Raw genomic sequence first — 20099 nt, 5'->3', positions numbered from 1 at the left:
TGTAACTAGTTTTATTTATCTTAGTACAGTGCATAATCAGAACCTCCTGTATTTACATGTTAAATGTTTGAAAGATAATTAAATATTTGATGACTGTTGATTATGCATCTAATTATATTATATAAACTTAACTTCTTACATGTTTAGTGACATATTATTGAATTACATATAAATGAGATTCAATGCAACACATTTTTTAGTATCTATCGAGTATAAGAAAAAGTGCTGGATAGATACCATGATATAATGCAAATAACAGGTAAGACAAAGATTTGTTCCTGAACAAGCTTGCAATCAAATAAGAATGATAAGAAATATATACATAATAATAATATATGAAATGATGTAAATTCAGAAAGAGTTATCTGAAGGAGGAAGATAATTATTCTGCCAGGAGGGATCAAGTAACACTAACGGGTGGGTAGAATGAACATTCTATTCTTTGTGGAGAAGATGCTGCTGCTGCTGCTGCTAAGTCGCTTCAGTCGTGTCCCGCTCTGTGCCACCCCATAGACGGCAGCCCACCAGGCTCCCCCGTCCCTGGGATTCTCCAGGCAAGAACACTGGAGTGGGTTGCCATTTCCTTCTCCAATGCATGAAAGGGAAAAGTCAAAGTGAAGTCGCTCAGTCGTGTCTGACTCTTAGTGACCCCATGGACTGTAGCCCACCAGGCTCCTCCATCCATGGGATTCTCCAGGCAAGAGTACTGGAGTTGGGTGCCATTGCCTTCTCCAGTGGAGAAGATGAGAAGGCACCAATTTGGCATTGTTGTTGTTTAGTCACGAAGTTGTGTCTGACTCTTTGCAACTCCACAGACTGTAGCCCGCCAGGCTTCTCTGTCCATGGGATTTCTGTTTAGGCAAGAATACTGAAGTGGGTTGCCATTTCCCTCTCCAGGGGCTCTTCCCAACCCAGGATCTAATCTGCATCTCCAGCATTGCAGATGGATTCTTTACCACTGAGCCACCTGGGAAGTTCCCAATTCGTGTGCTTAGTTGCTCAGTCGTGAATGACTCTTTGCAACCCTGTGGACTGTGGCCCACCAGGCTCCGCTGTCCATGGGGATTTTCCAGGCAAGAATACTGGAGTGGGTTTCCATGCCCTCCTCCAGGTGATCTTCCCAACCCAGGTATCAAACCCAGGTCTCCTGCACTGCAGGTGGATTCTTTACCACTGAGCCACCTGGGAAGCTCCCAATTTGGTATGGAACAACTAAAAGGTTTTGAACACAAAGTTTCTAATAATATTCTTAAGGTTTTACTGCCTCCTATATGTTCTCAAGCTGTAGAAAATAGCAGGTATTATTTTAGAAATATGTGCTAAAAACACAGAAAACAAATTGTATCTCACTCACTAAAGAATTTATTTATATATATCAATGATTTTGGGTAAAGTTTAACCTGTGAGGAGGGATGCAAGCTGTAACAAGTATGAGGTTAGGCAACAAAGGAATATGAAGGATAAAAGGGCAAGCATTCTATGCCATATACAGAAACTAACTCAAAATGAATCAAAGAACTAAAGGTGAGACCCCAAACTATAAATTAGAAGTAAACATAGGAAAAAGCTTTATGACACTGGATTTGGCAAGTATTTCTTGAAAATAACACCAAAAACATAGGCAACGAAAGCAAAACTAGACAAACTGGACTACATCAAAACATGAAAACTTTATGTGTCCCAAAGGACATAGTCAGCAGAGCAAAGCGGCAATCTACTGAACAAGAGAAAATATTTACAAGTCATGTATCAACAACAACATTAAAAATACAAACAATGCACAAAAGACTTGAATAGACACTTCTCCAAAGATGACACACAAATGGCCAACAAGCATATGAGAAGATGTTTAATACCACTAATTATTAGGAAAATGCAAATTAAAACCACAATGAGAAATCACCTCACATCCATTAGGATGGCTACTATCAAGAAAACTTGGAAAACTGTATTAGTGAGGAAGTTTTCAAAAAATGGAACCCTTGTGCAGCTTGGTGGGAATGTAAAATTGTGCATAAGCTATGAAAAACAAAATGACAATTCCTCTAAAAATTAAAAACGGAATGACCCTTGTTGTTGTTGTTCAGTCTCTAAATTGTATATGACTCTTTGCAACCCCATGGACCACAGTACACAGTGGAGGCTTCTCTGTCCTCCACTATCTCCAGAGTTTGCTCAGATTCGTGTCCATTGAGTTGGTGATACTATCTAACCATCTCATTCTCTGCCACCCACTTCTTTTGCCTTCAATCTTTCACAGCATCAAGATCTTTTCCAATGAGTCAGCTCTTTGCATCAGGTAGCCAAAGTATCATAGTTTTTCCAATGGATATTCAGGATTAAATATTCAGGATATTCCAATGGATATTTTTCCAATGGATACTCCTTTAGGATTGACCCTAGGATCCAGCAAGTCCATGTAGGGGTATATACTCAAAAGAATTGAAAGCAGGGTCCCAAAGAAATATCCGCATATTCATGCTCATAACAGTACTACTCACAACAGCAGAGATGAAAGCAATTATGTTCATAAATAGATGAGTGGATAAATAGAATGTAGTATATACATACAATGAATATTACTCAGTCTTCAGAAGGAAAGTAAGTCTAACACATGCTACAACATGGATAAACCTTCAAGACATTATGCTAAGTGAAATAAATCAGTCAAAAAAGACAAATACTGCATGAGTTCACCTACATGAAGTGTATAAGGGTAGCCAAATTCATAGAAACAGAAGGTAGAATGGTGGTTGCCCAGGGAGAAGGAAATGGGGAGTTGTTGTTTTACAGAATTTCAGTTTTGAGGATGAAAAAGTTCTGGAGATAGCTTATACAACACTGTGAATAGGTTTAACAACACTGAACTGTACACTTAGAATTGGTTATGATGATAAATTTTATGTTAGGCTTTTTTACCACAAAGAACTTCTATTTCATTTCAAATAAGTATCTGTTGGTATATTTTATCTATGTTACTAAAGAAGCTCTAAGAAAGTGTCACTCCCGTCTTTTCCTTTTAATTACACAAAAGGAGAAACTACTATATTCCCTCCATTAGCCTCAGTAATGCCACCTTTCTGTCTGGTGCTCTCGCCTTACCCATGTTATAATATGCTACCAATTGATTTTTTCTGAACCATGATTTTTTCTGAACCATTGCCCCTGCATTATTTTCTGATGCAGGGTAATCAACTTGGGAATCACTAACAGATTTGTTTATTCTTTGCATTCATCGCAACAGAATCCTCTACAGCATCCTCAAATGCTGCAATATTTATCTACTCACTATGATCTGGGAGCAAAACAAATACTTATAAAACCAACATAAATAAGGTTTTCCTCATTTTTTGAAATTCTGTAATATAATATTAAGTTTGCATTCTGTGATGTTATTTTCAATCACCAGTGACTTGGCCACAATTATTCACTTCTGGGATTAAAATTCCCACTATAGATATCAGCAAATGAAACAAATATGATTTATCCAATTGTGTTTTTTGAATCAGAAACCTCTTTTAAAGCACTGTGCACTGTTATGTGCATTTCCTAATCATTTCCAGTAAAAGGAAATGTATGTAATATATGTAAACACAATAATTAAAATGACCTTAGTAAATCTTATTTTAGCATTATGTGTTTTCCATTCAAAGGGACCGTTTACCATTTTACTTTAGCTATTTATAAATCTCCTTCTCCAGGGAATCCTTCCCAACCCAGGGATCGAACCCAGGTCTCCTGCATTGCAGGCAGATGCTTTACCTTCTGAGCTACCAGGGAAGCCCCATTTATAAATTACTAACTGTTAACTTCCACTTATCTGTGTATGGATTATCAACCATAATCTTTAAACCCAAGATGATATTTCCCTGGAATGGAGTATATTCTTATACTAAATTCTTGTTTTGTTAGGTTTTCTTGTGTAAGTTTAGTGACTATATGCATAGTTTAAGTCATGGTACAACTTAAGTAGGACAGTAAATACACTGCTGAGAAAAAAGCAATAGCATTTCAAATCTAAAGAAAAATTACCTTTATATTACTCATTACTGGGTTAGATTTTTCAAGTTTCTGCTCATTTCAACTTATATAATAAATATGGATAGCATGCAAATTACTGAGCCCACCCAGTAAGTATAAACTTTCTAGACCTCGAGGGTTTTCTGTGAATCAAGCAAAATGTCAGGCATAGAGTAGGTATAGTTTAAAAGTTGTCTCTATATAGTATATTACCTCTCCTCTTATTTAATTGTTGTAGCTAAAGTTAAGACCCAAGAATAATGAATTTAATTGTAATTTAAGTGGCTACATTACAATTCTTAAGGGGAATAAACACTTTAGACTACAGTAGATAATTAAGAGCTATCTCCAATTCATTTTACTTCAGATGATTTGGGTACCACTTTTTAACAAAGAGATAAAAAAATACCATATACCTTGTATCCCACTAGTAATAATCATTGTCTGTTTCACCCCCTTCATTGTTTGGTAGGTTTAATGACTCAGCCTGAAACTATACACTTTAGTACAAGGTCAAAGCTAAAATATAGGTCTCTTGAGTTTCCGTCTACCCCTCTGTTTGCTAAACACCCTGCTGCTTGATAAACGGAAAGCCAAGGAATTTTGAGTGCTATTAATTCCAAGATTTTGGAAGTACAGCTGCATTTGAAAGTCTGTAGAAATTGCACTGTAGTAACCTATTTTCTTCCCTAATTTTCTCATTAAATGTTCTTAATATTAAAAAAAATCAACTAACGGTGTGTACACATAAATTGTGGTATAATAATAATTGCCAAAGAATGCTCAAACAACCACACAATTGCACTCATCTCACACACTAGCAAAGTACTGCTCAAAATTCTCCAAGCCAGGCTTCAAAGTACGTAAACCATGAACTTGCAGATATTCAAGCTGGATTTAGAAAAGGCAGAGGAACCAGAGATCAAATTGCCAATATCTGCTGGATCATCGAAAAAGCGAGAGAGTTCCAGAAAAACATCTATTTCTGCTTTACTGACTATGCCAAAGCCTTTCACCGTGTGGATCACAACAAACTGTGGAAAATTCTTCAAAAGATGGGAATACCAGACCACCTGACCTGCCTCTTGAGAAACCTATATGCAGGTCAGGAAGCAACACTTAGAACTGGACATGGAACAACAGACTGGTTCTAAATAGGAAAAGGAGTACATCAAGGCTGTATATTGTCACCCTGCTTATTTAACTTCTATGCAGAGTACATCATGCGAAACGCTGGGCTGGAAGAAGCACAAGCTGGAATCAAGATTGCCGGAGAAATATCAATAACCTCAGATATGCAGATGACACCACCCTTATGGTAGAAAGTGAAGAAGAACTAAAAAGCCTCTTGATAAAAGTGAAAGAGGAGAGTGAAAAGTTGGCTTAAAGCTCAACATTCAGAAAACGAAGATCATGGCATCTGGTCCCATCACATCATGGCAAACAGTGGAAACAGTGACAGACTATTTTGGGGGTCTCCAAAATCACTGCAGATGGTGATTGTAGCCATGAAATTAAAAGACGTTTGCTCCTCGGAAGGAAAGTTATGACCAACCAAGATAGCATATTAAAAAGCAGAAACATTACTTTGCCAACAAAGGTCTGTCTAGTCAATGCTATGGTTTTTCCAGTAGTCGTGTATGGATGTGAGAACTGGATTATAAAGAAAGTGAGTGCAGAAGAATTGATGCTTTTGAACTGTAGTGTTGGAAAAGACTCTGGAAAGTCCCTTGGATGGTAAGGAGATTCAACCGGTCCATCCTAAAGGAAATCAACCCTGAATATTCACTGGAAGGACTGATGCTGAATCTGAAACTCCAACCCTTTTGCCACCTGATGCAAAGAACTGACTCATTGGAAAAGACCCTGATGCTGGGAAAAATTGAAGGCAGGAGGAGAAGGGGACGACAGAGGATGAGATGGCTGGACGGCATCACCAACTCAATGGATGTGAGTTTGAGTAAGCTCTGGGAGTTGGTGATGGACAGGGAAGCCTGGAGTGCTGCAGTCCATGGAGTCGCAAAGAGTCAGACATGACTGAGCGACCTGAACTGAACTGAAAAATTGCCAACACTTATGTAACTCTTGCACCAGGTACTATTCTAAGTATTTTTCCCTTATTTCTCACAAGAACTTTAGGAAACACATTCCACTGTTATCTTTATTTTAACAACAGAGAAAAAAACTGAGAAAGTGAAAGTGAAGTCTCTCAGACATGTCCATTCTTTGCCAGGCTCCTCCCTCCATTGAATTTTCTAGGCTAGGGTCCTGGAGTGGGTTGCCCTTTCCTTCTCCAGGGGCTCTTCCTGATTCAGAGATTGAACTCGTGTTTCCTGCATTGCAGGTAGATGCTTTACCATCTGAGCCACTAGAGAAGCCACAAAGAAGCTAACTAATTAACTAGCTAAAGGTTCTGTAGCATATAAGGGACAGAGCTGATATTTAAACCCAGGATATTCTGGTTCAGAATCTCCCTGTTGAATTATCTGGTCACACAAATGATGCCTTGAGCCCTCTCTCACAGATATCGCAATAAAACTAGAACACCAATTGTCCTTAACTCCCAGTGACAGTCTATTCTGACAACACAGACTGAGTGAGATACCTCTCCTGTCCTCCTCTGTCACACAGCCCCACCCAAGATGCTGCTGCCGCTGCTGCTAAGTCACTTCAGTCGTGTCCGACTCTGTGTGACCCCATAGACGGCAGCCCACCAGGCTCCCCCATCCCAGGGATTCTCCAGGCAAGAACACTGGAGTGGCTAGTCTGTCATAATTTTTTTCTTTTCATTTCCCAATTAATTTTAACTCCTTGAAGCAAGGGTTACTGAAAGACTGGCACACAATACAGTATAGGAATACAGGAGAGGTTCAATAAAGGTCCGTTGAATGAATTAATGCTCTCATTGTTTGCAGGACTGCCTACTGGCTCTCCAGACTACACCAAAACAGTCATATCCACGTTCCACCACCACCACTACTCTGATTTCAACTTTTGCTGTTCTCCACATTACGAAAACTTCACATTTCTTTGAAATACCAACAGGTATCCCCTTCCCCCCAAAAGTCTTACCTTCTAAATCTTCTTTCTCAAAGTGTGTTTTGAGAATAGAACGAGTTCCACCTCTATCCACAACTGCTTCTTCATCATTTCTCTGGAAGAGAGAAAAAGAAGACTAAATGATAGCACTATATATTCTCTTCATTTCAGAAAATAAATTTTAATGTGACCTGATAATTTAGAGGTCTAATTCATTAACATAAACCTACTTGCACATGACTATTCTGTTGATTATCAAGTGTTAGTTTACAAAAGAAAAGACTAAGATTAATGTGACCACACATTCAGAGAAGGAATGTCACTTGATTTTCCATGAAACTGAGGGCAGTCAAACATTCTAGTTGGCATCATTTGTTAGTGAGATGAAAAAGAGAAAACAAATAGTTATCCTGTCAATTTAGTAACATGCATTTTTATCTCTGATAAAGAATTCTTGTTAACAAGATGACATTTTGGACTGTACAAAAGAAATGTGAAAATCATTAATATTAACACCACTAATGCTATGGCAGGGACAAATAATTCCATTGCCATTATAAACATGGTTGAGGAGAACTAACCTCTTGAAAGCAATTAGTAGCAATTACTAAATAAAGTACAACTCAAGTGACTTTGCTTCAGTATAATGCATTTTATTCAAACTAAACTAAATTACAATCATATGTATTAAACCTTTATTCAGTTTCTCTAAATTTTCTTGCCTATTTAGAAGAACTGGACATAGGCTCTGTATTTTGAACACTGTACACATACTCAAAACAGTAGACTCAGTGATTAGGTATTCAATAAAATAATGGGGGACGTGTGAGTATATTCCAGTTTGACCATGTAGGAATGGACAAAATACAAAATACTGAATGAAGAGAAATACAGATTATTTACAACTTGTATCTGGTGGTGAACATCTATGTAAAAACTGCCTTAAAAGTGAACACTGGGCACAAAAGGAGAAATGAAAGGTAGAATAAATTCAAATGAATGTTTCACGATCTATGTCTAAGCTTATTCAAGTTTATAACTATTAGAAAAGTAAAATATTTTTGTTTCTTCTTTGAAAGTCTTTTAATTCCTGATCATAATCTTAATAAAGATTTGTCCTCCATGTTCAGCAAATCAGTACTTTCAGCTGTAGGATTATAGACATGGGAAAAGTGAAAGTGTTGGTCAGTCAGTCATGTCTGACTCTGCAACCCCTTGGACTATATATAGCCCACCAGGCTCCTCTGTCCGTAGGATTCTCCAGGCAAGAATACTGGTGAGTTGCCATTCCCTTCTCCAGGGGATCTTCCTGAACCAGGAACTGAACCCAGGTCTCCTGCATTGCACACAGATTCTTTACCATCTGAACCACCAGGGAAACCCAGATTATAGACATATTTCAGTCTAAAAAGATCAGCTCTCATATGCTTCAAATGCAGCAAAATATGTAGCAGAAGGACATGCTTTATACCCTGTTGTCTTTCTGACAACTTGTGCTGACACAAGTCAGGGTAAAGTCTTTGAAATTAGAATTAAAGAAACTTACAATATAATGAGAAAAAAATTAAAATGAAGATAGATTTCAGAACCCATTGCTCTTCTGTTTGGCAAGGTTTAAGAAAATCTGTTGGTTTAAGCAATAATAGCAATAGCCAAAGTCGAGACATATCATTTTCTTGAACCAAATAAATGCAAGCTTAAGCCTATTTTGAATCGGCTCTTGATACATTTACAAATGAAATTTATCCTCCGTGCAAGACATTCTCAAATATATGTCACACTGGAATACAACTCTGCCCTCTGGGGTATTGTAAGGAAGAATGCCAAAAGCTAAGTCATGCATCCTTGTTCAAAGGTCAGAAAGAGCACTGTTCTACTATAACTCAAAATGGCAGTCTCTGAAAACAACTGCAAAATGGAAAGCTTTATATAGAATATATGAAGATGTTTTTCCCCATACATAAATATTTGATTCTGATTTCAAAGATCTGAATCAATTTTCAACTTATACAAAATGTTTTTTCCCATTATTTATATAAAGCATGTATACTCTCTGTATACAAAAGTTAATTTTCTTGAATAGCTAATGTTAAGATATTGAGATAAAATAAAATTCTGCACCAGAAGTAGAAGTAGAATCTAAATAGGAAATAGCTGATTGATTAAATACTATGCAGGTTACAAACAGAAGTGACCTAATTTTAATTTTTCTTTAAAAGAGAAAGAACTAGAAGCTAGAATATGAATATAATTCAATGTAAGTGACTCATTTTGTAGTTTCACATTATCCTCTTTAAATACTCCCTAGTTGTTCCATATTTGCAGCTAAAAATTCTGAAGATATAGATTAATGCTAATATATATACTGAAATTCCCTCAACTTTGGCTATAGCTCAAAAGATTGCTTTGATATTATTCAAGACTTTTAGCAGAGTAGTTCCCTTCCTCCATAAGACCAGGAGCAGGTAAACATGAGGTGTGATATAGGGAAATGCAGAGCAACATATGGCACTGGGCCCAGTCTATGTGGTAATCAAATAGAGCAATAAGCAAAAGTTTTACTTCATCTTGAACTGTCACTATCTTTAGAATTGGTGAAAATCAGATATATATTAGTGTGCCCTAATTTCCATATGTATGAATATTTACTCATCTAGGAGCAAATTTTAGCACTATGTTAGAGAGACAACACATAAATATATTACACTGCCTTTCAATACAATTCACCTTTGCTATACTGTTGGGTAAACACTTTTAGGATGGTTGAGTCCAGCAAATAGAGTTTTAATTGGGCGGGGGAACATGGTCCACAGTGAAAAATACATATCCCAACATAGTCACATATACATATACATGTAATGAAAAGTTTCACAAACTGGCATTTATTCTTACTACAAACAATGCAGTCTGATATTTTCTGTTCAAGGGTATACTACCTCATTCAGAAGTCCTAGTCACCACCCATTACATTTATGTAAGGACTGAAAAATGGCTTGTGACCTGCAATTTGAAAAACATTGGTATAGACTATGACCCTGGGACAGACTAACTCATTCACACAGAAATTTCTCCTGAAATTGTTTATAAATATCATCAGCTTTAAGAGTATGCAAAAAACACCTTTTTCTGATTTACCATGGCTCTTGAGCACAGTCAATGAAATAAACCTTTCTGGTTTTACAAGCCAAAATCTAACAGCAATCTTCTGGGCAGGAAAATTGAAATTTTTTCATATCCTTCTGATAATTCTCATCTCATTTGAAAATGGATTAATAGAGGAGAAAGCAGTTCATTTTCAATTCAGAACTTTTTCTTCCTTCTAACTATTTACCATATTTTTTAAAAAAGTAACCACTTTTTCTGCCTTTAAAAAAAAATCAGACATTAGGATATTATGGTGACCTATGTATTCTCCACTAATCCTTACAGATCCACTTTCCACTCTTACCATGCTCTGTTTCCTTACAGACTGCATTACTAGGATCCCTTGACTTTTAGCTTCCTATAATGACAGAGCACTATAGAGTGGGATCAGAGAAACATAGCCCCTGTTGGACCATAGTTTGGAAATGACTGTGATCCTTTATCAAAGAACAAAGCTCTTGTCATGTTACTTATACGGCTATAGATCTGACTGGTTTGCATTAACTACTTCCTTGCTCCTTCAGGCCTAGGAGTAGGAACAGTTTCAGATGTTACACATTTCTAGAATTTGATTAAGGATTACCCTTTATCCGACCTACATTTTTAAAAAAAATTTTATTGGAGGATAGTTGGTTTACAATGCTGTATTAGTTTTGGGCATACAGCAAACTGAATCAGTTATAAATATATGTAGTCTCTTTAGATTATTTTCCTGTATCAGTTCAGTTCAGTCACTCAGCCGTCTCTGGTTCTTGGCGACCCCATGAACCGCAGCACACCAGGCCTCCCTGTCCATCACCAGCTCCCAGAGTCCACCCAAACCCATGTTCATTTAGTCGGTGATGCCATCCAACAATCTCATCCTCTATCATCTTCTTCTCCTCCTACCCTCAATCTTTCCCAGCATCAGGGTCTTTTCCAATGAATCATTCTTCGCATCAGGTGGCCGAAGGATTGGAGTTTCAGCTTCAATATCAGTCCTTCCAATGAACACCCAGGACTGATCTCCTTTAGGATGGACTGGTTGGATCTCCTTGCAGTCCAACAGACTCTCAAGAATCTTCTCCAACACCACAGTTCAAAAGCATCAATTCTTCCACACTCAGCTTTCTTTATAGTCAAACTCTCACATCCAAACCTGACCACTGGAAAAACTATAGGTCTGACTAGATGCACCTTTGTTGACAAAGTAATGTCTCTGTTTTTGAATATGCTGTCTAGGTTGGTCATAATTTTCCTTCCAAGGAGTAAGCATCTTTTAATTTCATGGCTGCAATCACCATCTGCAGTGATTTTGGAGCCCCCCAAAATAAAGTCTGACACTGTTTCCACTGTTTCCCCATCTATTTCCCATGAAGTGACGGGACCAGATGCCATGATCTTCATTTTCTGAATGTTGAGCTGTAAGCCAACTTTTTCACTCTCCTCTTTCACTTTCATCAAGAGGCTTTTTAGTTCTTCCTCACTTTCTGCCATAAAGGTGGTGTCATCTGCATATCTGAGGTTACTGACATTTCTCCCTGCAATCTTGATTCCAGCTTGTGCTTCATCCAGCCCAGTGTTTCTCATGATGTACTCTGCATAGAAGTTAAATAAGCAGGGTGACAATATACAGCCGTGATGTACTCCTTTTCCTATTTGGAACCAGTCTGTTGTTCCATGTCCAGTCATAACTGTTGCTTCCTGACCTACTTACAGGTTTCTCAAGAGGCAGGTCAGGTGGTCTGGTATTCCCATCTGTTTCAGAATTTTCCATAGTTTGTTGTGATCCACACAGTCAAAGGCTTTGGCATAGTCAATAAAGCAGAAATAGCTGATTTTCTGGAGCTCTCTTGCTTTTTCGATGATCCAATGGATGTTGGTAATTTGATCTCTGGTTCCTCTGCCTTTTCTAAAACCAGCTTGAACATCTGGAAGTTCACGATTCACGTATTGCTGAAGCCTGACTTAGAGAATTTTAAGCATCACTTTACTAGCATGTGAGATGAGTGCAATTGTGTGGTAGTTTGAGCATTCTTTGGCATTGCCTTTCTTTGGGATTGGAATGAAAACTGACCTTTTCCAGTCCTGTGGCCACTGCTGAGTTTTCCAAATTTGCTGGCATATTGAATGCAGCACTTGCACAGCATCATCTTTCAGGATTTGAAACAGCTCCACTGGAATTCTATCACCTCCACTAGCTTTGTTCATAGTGATGCTTTCTAAGGCCCACTTGACTTCACATTCCAGGATGTCTGGCTCTAGGTGAGTGATCACACCATTGTGGTTATCTGGGTCATGAAGATCTTTTTTGTACAGTTCTTCTGTGTATTCTTGTGACCTCTTCTTAATATCTTCTGCTTCTGTTAGGTCCATACCATTTCTGTCCTTTATTGAACCCATCTTTGCATGAAATGTTCCCTTGGTATCTCTAATTTTTTTGAAGAGATCTCTAGTCTTTCCCATTCTGTTGTTTTCCTCTATTTCTTTGCATTGAGCATTGAGGAAGGCTTTCTTATCTCTTCTTGCTGTTCTTTGGAACTCTGCATTCAGATGCTTATATCTTTCCTTTTCTCTTTTGCTTTTCGTTTCTCTTCTTTTCATAGCTATTTATAAGACCTCCTCAGAGAGCCATTTTGCTTTTTTGGATTTCTTTTTCTTGGGGATGGTCTTGATTCCTGTCTCCTGTACAATGTCACAAACCTCCGTCCATAGTTCATCAGGCAGTCTGTCTATCAGATCTAGTCCCTAAATGTATTTCTCACTTCCACTGTATAATCAGAAGGGATTTGATTTAGGTCATACCTGAATGGTCTAGTGGTTTTCTCCACTTTCTTCAATTTCAGTCTGAATTTGGCAACAAGCAGTTCATGATCTGAGCCACAGTCAGATCCCAATCTTGTTTTTGCTGACTCTATAGAGCTTCTCCATCTCTGGCTGCAAAGAGTATAATCAATCTGATTTTGGTGTTGACCATCTGGTGATGTCCATGTGTAGAGTCTTCTCTTGTGTTGTTGGAAGAGGGTGTTTGCCAAGACCAGTGCTTTTCCCATACAGGTCATTACAGAGAACTGAGTAGAGTTCCCTGTGCTATACAGTAGGTCTTTAATAATTATCTATTTTATGTATAGTAGTATATACATTTCATCCAAATCAGTCCTTTCATTAAATTTTTTTCTCACACTTTTTGAGTGACAATCTCTTTCTTGCTATGACTCTGATTCACATTTCACATTTATTTTAATGATTAAATACTATGACATCAAGTTTTGTAGAGATGAACATATAATCAAAATGGCTACCTACATACAGAACTTTGACTAAAAAATATCTGTCAGAAACACTGTCTAATGTTCAACTAGGTATATTTGTTTATTTTTGCTTTTATTTCTCTTGTCTTTGGAGACAGATCAAAAAAAAAATATTGCTACCATTTATGTTATAGAGTGTTCTGCCTATGTTCTCTTCTAGGAGTTTTATGGTTTCAAATCTTAGATTTAGATCTTATCTATTTTAAGTTTGTTTTTCTATATGCTGTGTGGAAATGTTCTAATCTCATTCTTTTATATGAACCTGTCCAGGTTTCCCAGCATTTCTTATTGAAGAGATTGTCTTTTCTCCAATTGTTTTTTTGCCTCCTTTGTCATCTATTAATAATTGATCACAGTCAATGGCTTTATTTCTGAGCTTTCTATTCTGTTCCATTGATCTACGTGTTTGTTTTTGTGTCAGTACCATGCTGTTTTTATTTCTGAAGTTTTGTGGCATAGTCTGAAGTCAAGATGCACATTTCCAATTTTATTCTTTTTTCTCGTTTGCTTTATCAGCATTATTTACATTAGCCAAGATATGGAAGCAACTCAAGTGTCCATCAACAGATGAATGGATAAAGATCATGGGGTATGTACAATGAAATATTATTCAGCCATTAAAAAAATGAAATTCTGCCAGTTGTAACACCGTGCATGGACCTAGAGTATATTATACTTAGTGAAATAAATCAAAGAAATACAAATACTACGTTTCACTTATATGTGGAATCTAGAAAATAAAGCAAATGAATGTATAGAACAAAACAGAAACAGACTCACACACACAGAAAACAAAGTAGTGGTTACCACTGGGAGAAGGAAGGAGGAGAGGCAAGATATGGGTATGGAATTAATAAGATGCAAACTACCGTGTGGATCACAATAAACTGTGGAAAATTCTTAAAGAGATGGGACTATCAGACCATCTGACCCACCTCTTGAGAAACCTGTATGCAGGTCAGGAAGCAACAGTTAGAACTGGACATGGAACAACAGACTGGTTCCAAATAGGAAAAAGAGTACATCAAGGCTGTATATTGTCACCCTGTTTATTTAAATTATATGCAGAGTACACCATGAGAAACAGTGGGCTGGAGGAAGCACAAGCTTGAATCAAGATTGCTGGGAGAAAGATCAATAACCTCAGATATGCAGATGACACCACCTTTATGGTAGAAAGTGAAGAAGAACTAAAGACCCTCTTGATGAAAATGAAAGAGGAGAGCGAAAAAGTTGGCTTAAAGCTCAACATTCAAAAAACTAAGATCATGGCATCCGGTCCCATCACTTCATGGGAAATAGATGGGGAAACAGTGGAAACAGTGTCAGACTTTATTTTGGGGGGCTCCAAAATCACTGCAGATGGTGATTGCAGCCATGAAATTAAAAGACGTTTGCTCCTTGGAAGGAAAGTTATGACCAACCTAGACAGCATATTAAAAAGCAGAAACATTGGTCTGTCTAGTCAAGGCTACGGTTTTTCCAGTGGTCATGTATGGATGTGACAGTTGGACTATAAAGAAAACTGAGCACGGAAGAATTGATGCTTTTGAATTGTGGTGGTGGGGAAGACTCTTGAGAGTCCCTTGGACTGCAAGGAGATCCAACCAGTCCATTCTAAAGGAGATCAGTCCTGGGTGTTCATTGGAAGGACTAATGTTGAAGCTGAAACTCCAATCCTTTGGCCACCTGATGCAAAGAGCTGACTCCTTGGAAAAGACCCTGATTCTGGGAAAGATTGAAGGCAGGAGGAGAAGGGGATGACAGGGGATGAGATGGTTGGATGGCATCACTGACTCGATAGACATGGTTTTGGGTGGACTCCGGGAGTTGGTGATGGACAGCGAGGTCTGGCCTGCTGGGGTTCATGGGGTCACAAAGAGTCGGACATGACTGATCGACTGAAATGAACTGAACTATGTATAAAATAGATAAGCAACAAAGATATATTATAGAGCACAGGACAATATAGCCATTATTTTGTAATAACTTTAAAAGATGTACACCCGTGGTGGATTCATGTCAATGTATGGCAAAACCAATACAGAATTGTAAAGTAAAATAAAAAATAAATAAATTAAAAAAAAAAGAGAAATACAAAATATGTTAGGATAAAACAAAAAATAAATAAATAAAAGAAGTATAATCTGTAACAATACTGAATCACTAATCTGTACACCTGAAACTAATATGACATTGTAAAGCAACTATATTTGAATAAAAAACACATGTCACCTAAATAAATAATCACATCTGTATTTTTACAAATATACAAACAATCTTTTTGTATACAATCTGTAACAACAGCATACAATTCAAAAAATGTTATGATTAACAAAAAATACTGTTAAATGAAGATTAGAGGAAAAAATGGTAGGGAGGAGACTGAATCATCAAAGAACTGTCAGTAGCATAAATAATTCAGGAATGCTTAATTTATTAAATAAATTAAAAATAAGTGATAGAATAAACTTCTGGATGTGCAAAAGGGAATAAAAAGAGTAATCAAATATAAGTATTAAACACTTGCAAAGAAGTAATATGTGTACATATTTCTAGCCATGAGGCTCTACATAGAAATTACCTTTTAATTTAGTTTACAGGGTTTCTCTCAACCTATGGATTAATATCTTGGTTAATATTAATGAAACATTTTCCAGTATCGATTTAAGAATTAGAATGGCAACCCGCTCCAGTGTTCTTGCCTGGAGAATCCCAGAGACGATGAAGCCTGATGAGCTGCTGTCTATGGGGTAGCACAGAGTCGGACATGACTGAAGCGAGTTAGCAGCAGCAGCAGCAGCAGGAACATACAGACACATGTATTTTATAAACATGACCTGAAAGCTCATTTCACTTCACAAATGTTAAAACATGTTTTCTATAACTTTAACGTGTCACATACTATATTATTATCATACTTTGCTTTAATAATGGGTTGCTACTGTTTCACTGAAAACATGCAGAATTTTAATTTCTTGGTTTTCTTATCCATCTCATTACTTTTTATTTTAAATTGTGAAAATATAAAAAGTGAACATTAACACCTGAATTCAATGTTACTATTCACCATATGTGTCCATATTTACTCTGGAGACATCCTATTTTTTTTTCATTTTTCCATGTGAGCTAAAGCATTATACAAATTGAAAAAGGTTAACTGTTTAACCTCTAATTATATTATGCTGTATTACACAGGGCAATAGATGAGAAAGTATCAGCTCAGAGATTAACATTTCATAAGAGTTCAATAAATACTAGCTGAACTGAAATCTAAGCATATACACAGGCTTAAGTTTGAGTTTCATTTAGTATATTTCAATAAAATAAATGAAACTATATATTTTTACTAGCATATTATTTTGAAAATTAGGTATTTAAATCTTGTATCTACTTTAAAATATAGACTATATCATTTCATGGTAATATAAGTTCAATCCATCTAATTTATACACTGTACTACCTGAATTATATGAAATATATTTATTCTAAAGTAGCACAAGAAATCTTTCTCCCTTTGGTGTTTTTTAATAAAAAGGCAATAAGTCCACTTTTAAAGTGTCTAATTGGGGAGGTGGCAATTAGGTTTCATTTGCTTATGCAAAGTAAATTTGTTATTTCATCTTTACACATACAAGAAAAAATAGAACTGAGACTAAGTACTGGAGAGTAAAACCCTCTGTCATAGGAATAGGGATAAGAAGGCATAAACTAATCATCATGTAGAAATGTTAAGATTTTTCTCTCTTTTACTTGGAAAACTTCACCCATACAAATTTTAAAGACCTATTAGAGACTGTAGAGTTATGACAGGGAAATGAAGTAGTCCAGAGTCAGGCTCGAAATACTGAAATGTTAAAATGTTGAGAAGCTTAGTGATGAAAATCTTGCAATGCTAAGCTATCTCTGGCTCAGGATTACCTTCATCACAACATATAACACTGTATTTATTACCATCACTGTGATTCAAAGAATACTATCTCTCCTGTTAGGCCTCCTAGGGGGCCTTACATCTGATGGTTTAAGGATAAAAACTGTATGAGACATTAAGAACAATTTCAATTAGTAAAAAATATTCTAATGGGCAATCATTCTTTATAATTCTCTGTCTTGTTTGCCCATATGATCCTCCAGATTTGTTTGCTTGTTTTGAATTCTCAACTCCTGCCTTGTCACTGAGTCCTCTTACATCCTCATTTCTCCAGATTAACCCAACTTTGTACGCAGAAAAACGATGCTAACTGCTGCTAAATTTCCTGCTGCTGCTTCATGCTATCTTTACTCTCTTCACATTCAGTTCATTTCAGTTCAGTCGCTCAGTCGTTTCCAACTCTTTGCGACTCCACGAATCGCAGCACGCCAGGCCTCCCTGTCTATCACCAACTCCCAGAGTTCACTCAAACTCATGTCCATCAATCGAGTTGGTGATGCCATCCAGCCATCTCATCCTCGGTAGTCCCTTTCTCCTCCTGCCCCCAATCCCTCCCAGCATCAGAGTCTTTTCCAATGAGTCAACTCTTTGCATCAGGTGGCCAAAGTACTGGAGTTTCAGCTTCAGCATCATTCCTTCCAAAGAATACCCAGGGCTGATCTCCTCTAGAATGGACTGGTTGGATCTCCTTGCAGTCCAAGGGACTCTCAAGAGTCTTCTCCAACACCACAGTTCAAAAGCATCAATTCTGCAGCACTCAGCTTTCTTCACAGTCCAACTCTTACATCCAATACAAGACTACTGGAAAAACCATAGCATTGACTAGACGGACCTTTGTTGGCAAAGCAATGTCTCTGCTTTTGAACATGCTATCTAGGTTGGTCATAACTTTTCTTCCAAGGAGTAAGCGTCTTTTAATTTCATGGCTGCAGTCACCATCTGCAGTGATTTTGGAGCCCAGAAAAATAAAGTCTGACACTGTTTCCACTGTTTCCCCATCTATTAACCATGAAGTGATGGGACCAGATGCCATGATTTTCGTTTTCTAAATGTTGAGCTTTAAGCCAACTTTTTCACTCTCCTCTTTCACTTTCATCAAGAGGCTTTTTAGTTCCTCTTCACCTTCTGCCATAAGGGTGGTGTCATCTGCATATCTGAAGTTCTTTTTTTTTTTTTTCTCCCTGCAGTCTTGATTCCAGCTTGTGCTTCTTCCAGCCCAGCGTTTCTCATGATGTACTCTGCATAGAAGTTAAATAAGCAGGGTGACAATATACAGCCTTGACGTACTCCTTTTCCTATTCGGAACCAGTCTGTTGTTCCATGTCCAGTTCTAACTGTTGCTTTCTGACCTGCATATAGGTTTCTGAAGAGGCACGTCAAGTGGTCTGGTATTCCCATCTCTTTCAGAATTTTCCACAGTTTATTGCTTGCATATAAAATGCCTTACAAGCCTCCATCTGTCTTGTAGGTCTTTTACACACACACACACACACACACACACACACACACACACATATATATAATATTCTTGAAATTTAAAATTCCATGAATGGGTAAAACAGTGGGCTGGAGAGACAATTAAGAAATTGGGGAAAATATCTGAAAAAATTATACAGAATGTATCACAGAAAAACATTGTGAAAAATAAGAAGTAGATATTTTTTAAATGAGGGATAATATGATAAAGTCTAACATATACTTGGAGTTCTAGTAAATGAGAATAGAGAAAATGAAGTACTGTTTGTAAACTGAAAGTGAAGTCGCTCAGTCATGTCCGACTCTTTGTGACCCTGTGGACTGTAGCCCACCAGGCTCCTCCGTCCATGGGATTCTCCAGGCAAGAACACCAGAGTGGGTTGCCATTTCCTCCTCCAACTGTTTGAAAATAGGTGAAAATCTTCCAAAATTGATAGAAGACATGAATCCTCAGATTCAGGAATCACAATGAATTACACAGAATAATTAAAAGACAATTCACACATACACATATCATGTGGAACTGCAGAATGACACATTTGTAAAGTAGCAAGGAAAAAAAAAGATTACCTATAAAGGAGTAACAAACTAACAAAACTACAAGCCAGAAGACAGTAAAATAATATATTCAGGATACTAAGAAAAAAATCATTACTTTAGAATTAAATATTTAGTTAAGCTAACATTCAAGAAACATACTTTACACAAATAGAAATTAAGAGAATTTATCACTAAGGCACCCTTTCTAAAGGAACTTAAGTACATACATCAGGAGGAAATAAAACTATCCCAGAAGGAATGTCTGAGATGCAAGAAAGAATCCTGAGCCAAGAAAATGAAGGATATAAAGAAAAATAAAATTAAAATAAGAAAAAGTTAAATATTACTTTCAAGAATGTTAGGACATACATATATATCTTTTGAGTTAGTGCTTTCATTTTCTTTGGATAAATATCCAGATGTGGAATTGCTGGGACATTTGGTAGTTCTAATTTTGAAGAGTCTCCATAATGGTTTCCCCAATTTACATTTCCACCAACAGTACATAGGGATTCCCTTTCTCCATATCCTCTCCAACACTTGCCCTTTGTTGGCTTTTTGATAACAGCCATTTTAACAGGTATGAAGTCATATCTTAAGTGGTTTTCATTTGCATTTCCCTGATAATTAGTGAGCAACTTTTTATGTATCTGTTGGGT

The 20099-nt window shown here is 37.1% G+C and overlaps 1 protein-coding gene across 5 annotated transcripts in view; it reads right to left on the bottom strand.

The window, feature by feature from the left end:
• SLC4A10 (solute carrier family 4 member 10) overlaps positions 1-20099 on the bottom strand; it is a 347705-nt gene that overhangs the window by 214186 nt on the left and 113420 nt on the right. For all 5 annotated transcript variants that reach the window (XM_040229231.1, XM_040229232.1, XM_040229230.1 and 2 more), the window contains exon 2: positions 7093-7174. In XM_040229231.1, coding sequence (XP_040085165.1) covers positions 7093-7174 — 82 coding nt within the window. The remainder of the gene's footprint in view (positions 1-7092; positions 7175-20099) is intronic.

Source organism: Oryx dammah, unplaced genomic scaffold (assembly GCF_014754425.2).
Source record: "Oryx dammah isolate SB20612 unplaced genomic scaffold, SCBI_Odam_1.1 HiC_scaffold_27, whole genome shotgun sequence".
In the NCBI taxonomy this organism is placed as follows: Eukaryota; Metazoa; Chordata; class Mammalia; order Artiodactyla; family Bovidae; genus Oryx; species Oryx dammah.
This window is presented reverse-complemented; position numbering and strand designations above follow the sequence as displayed.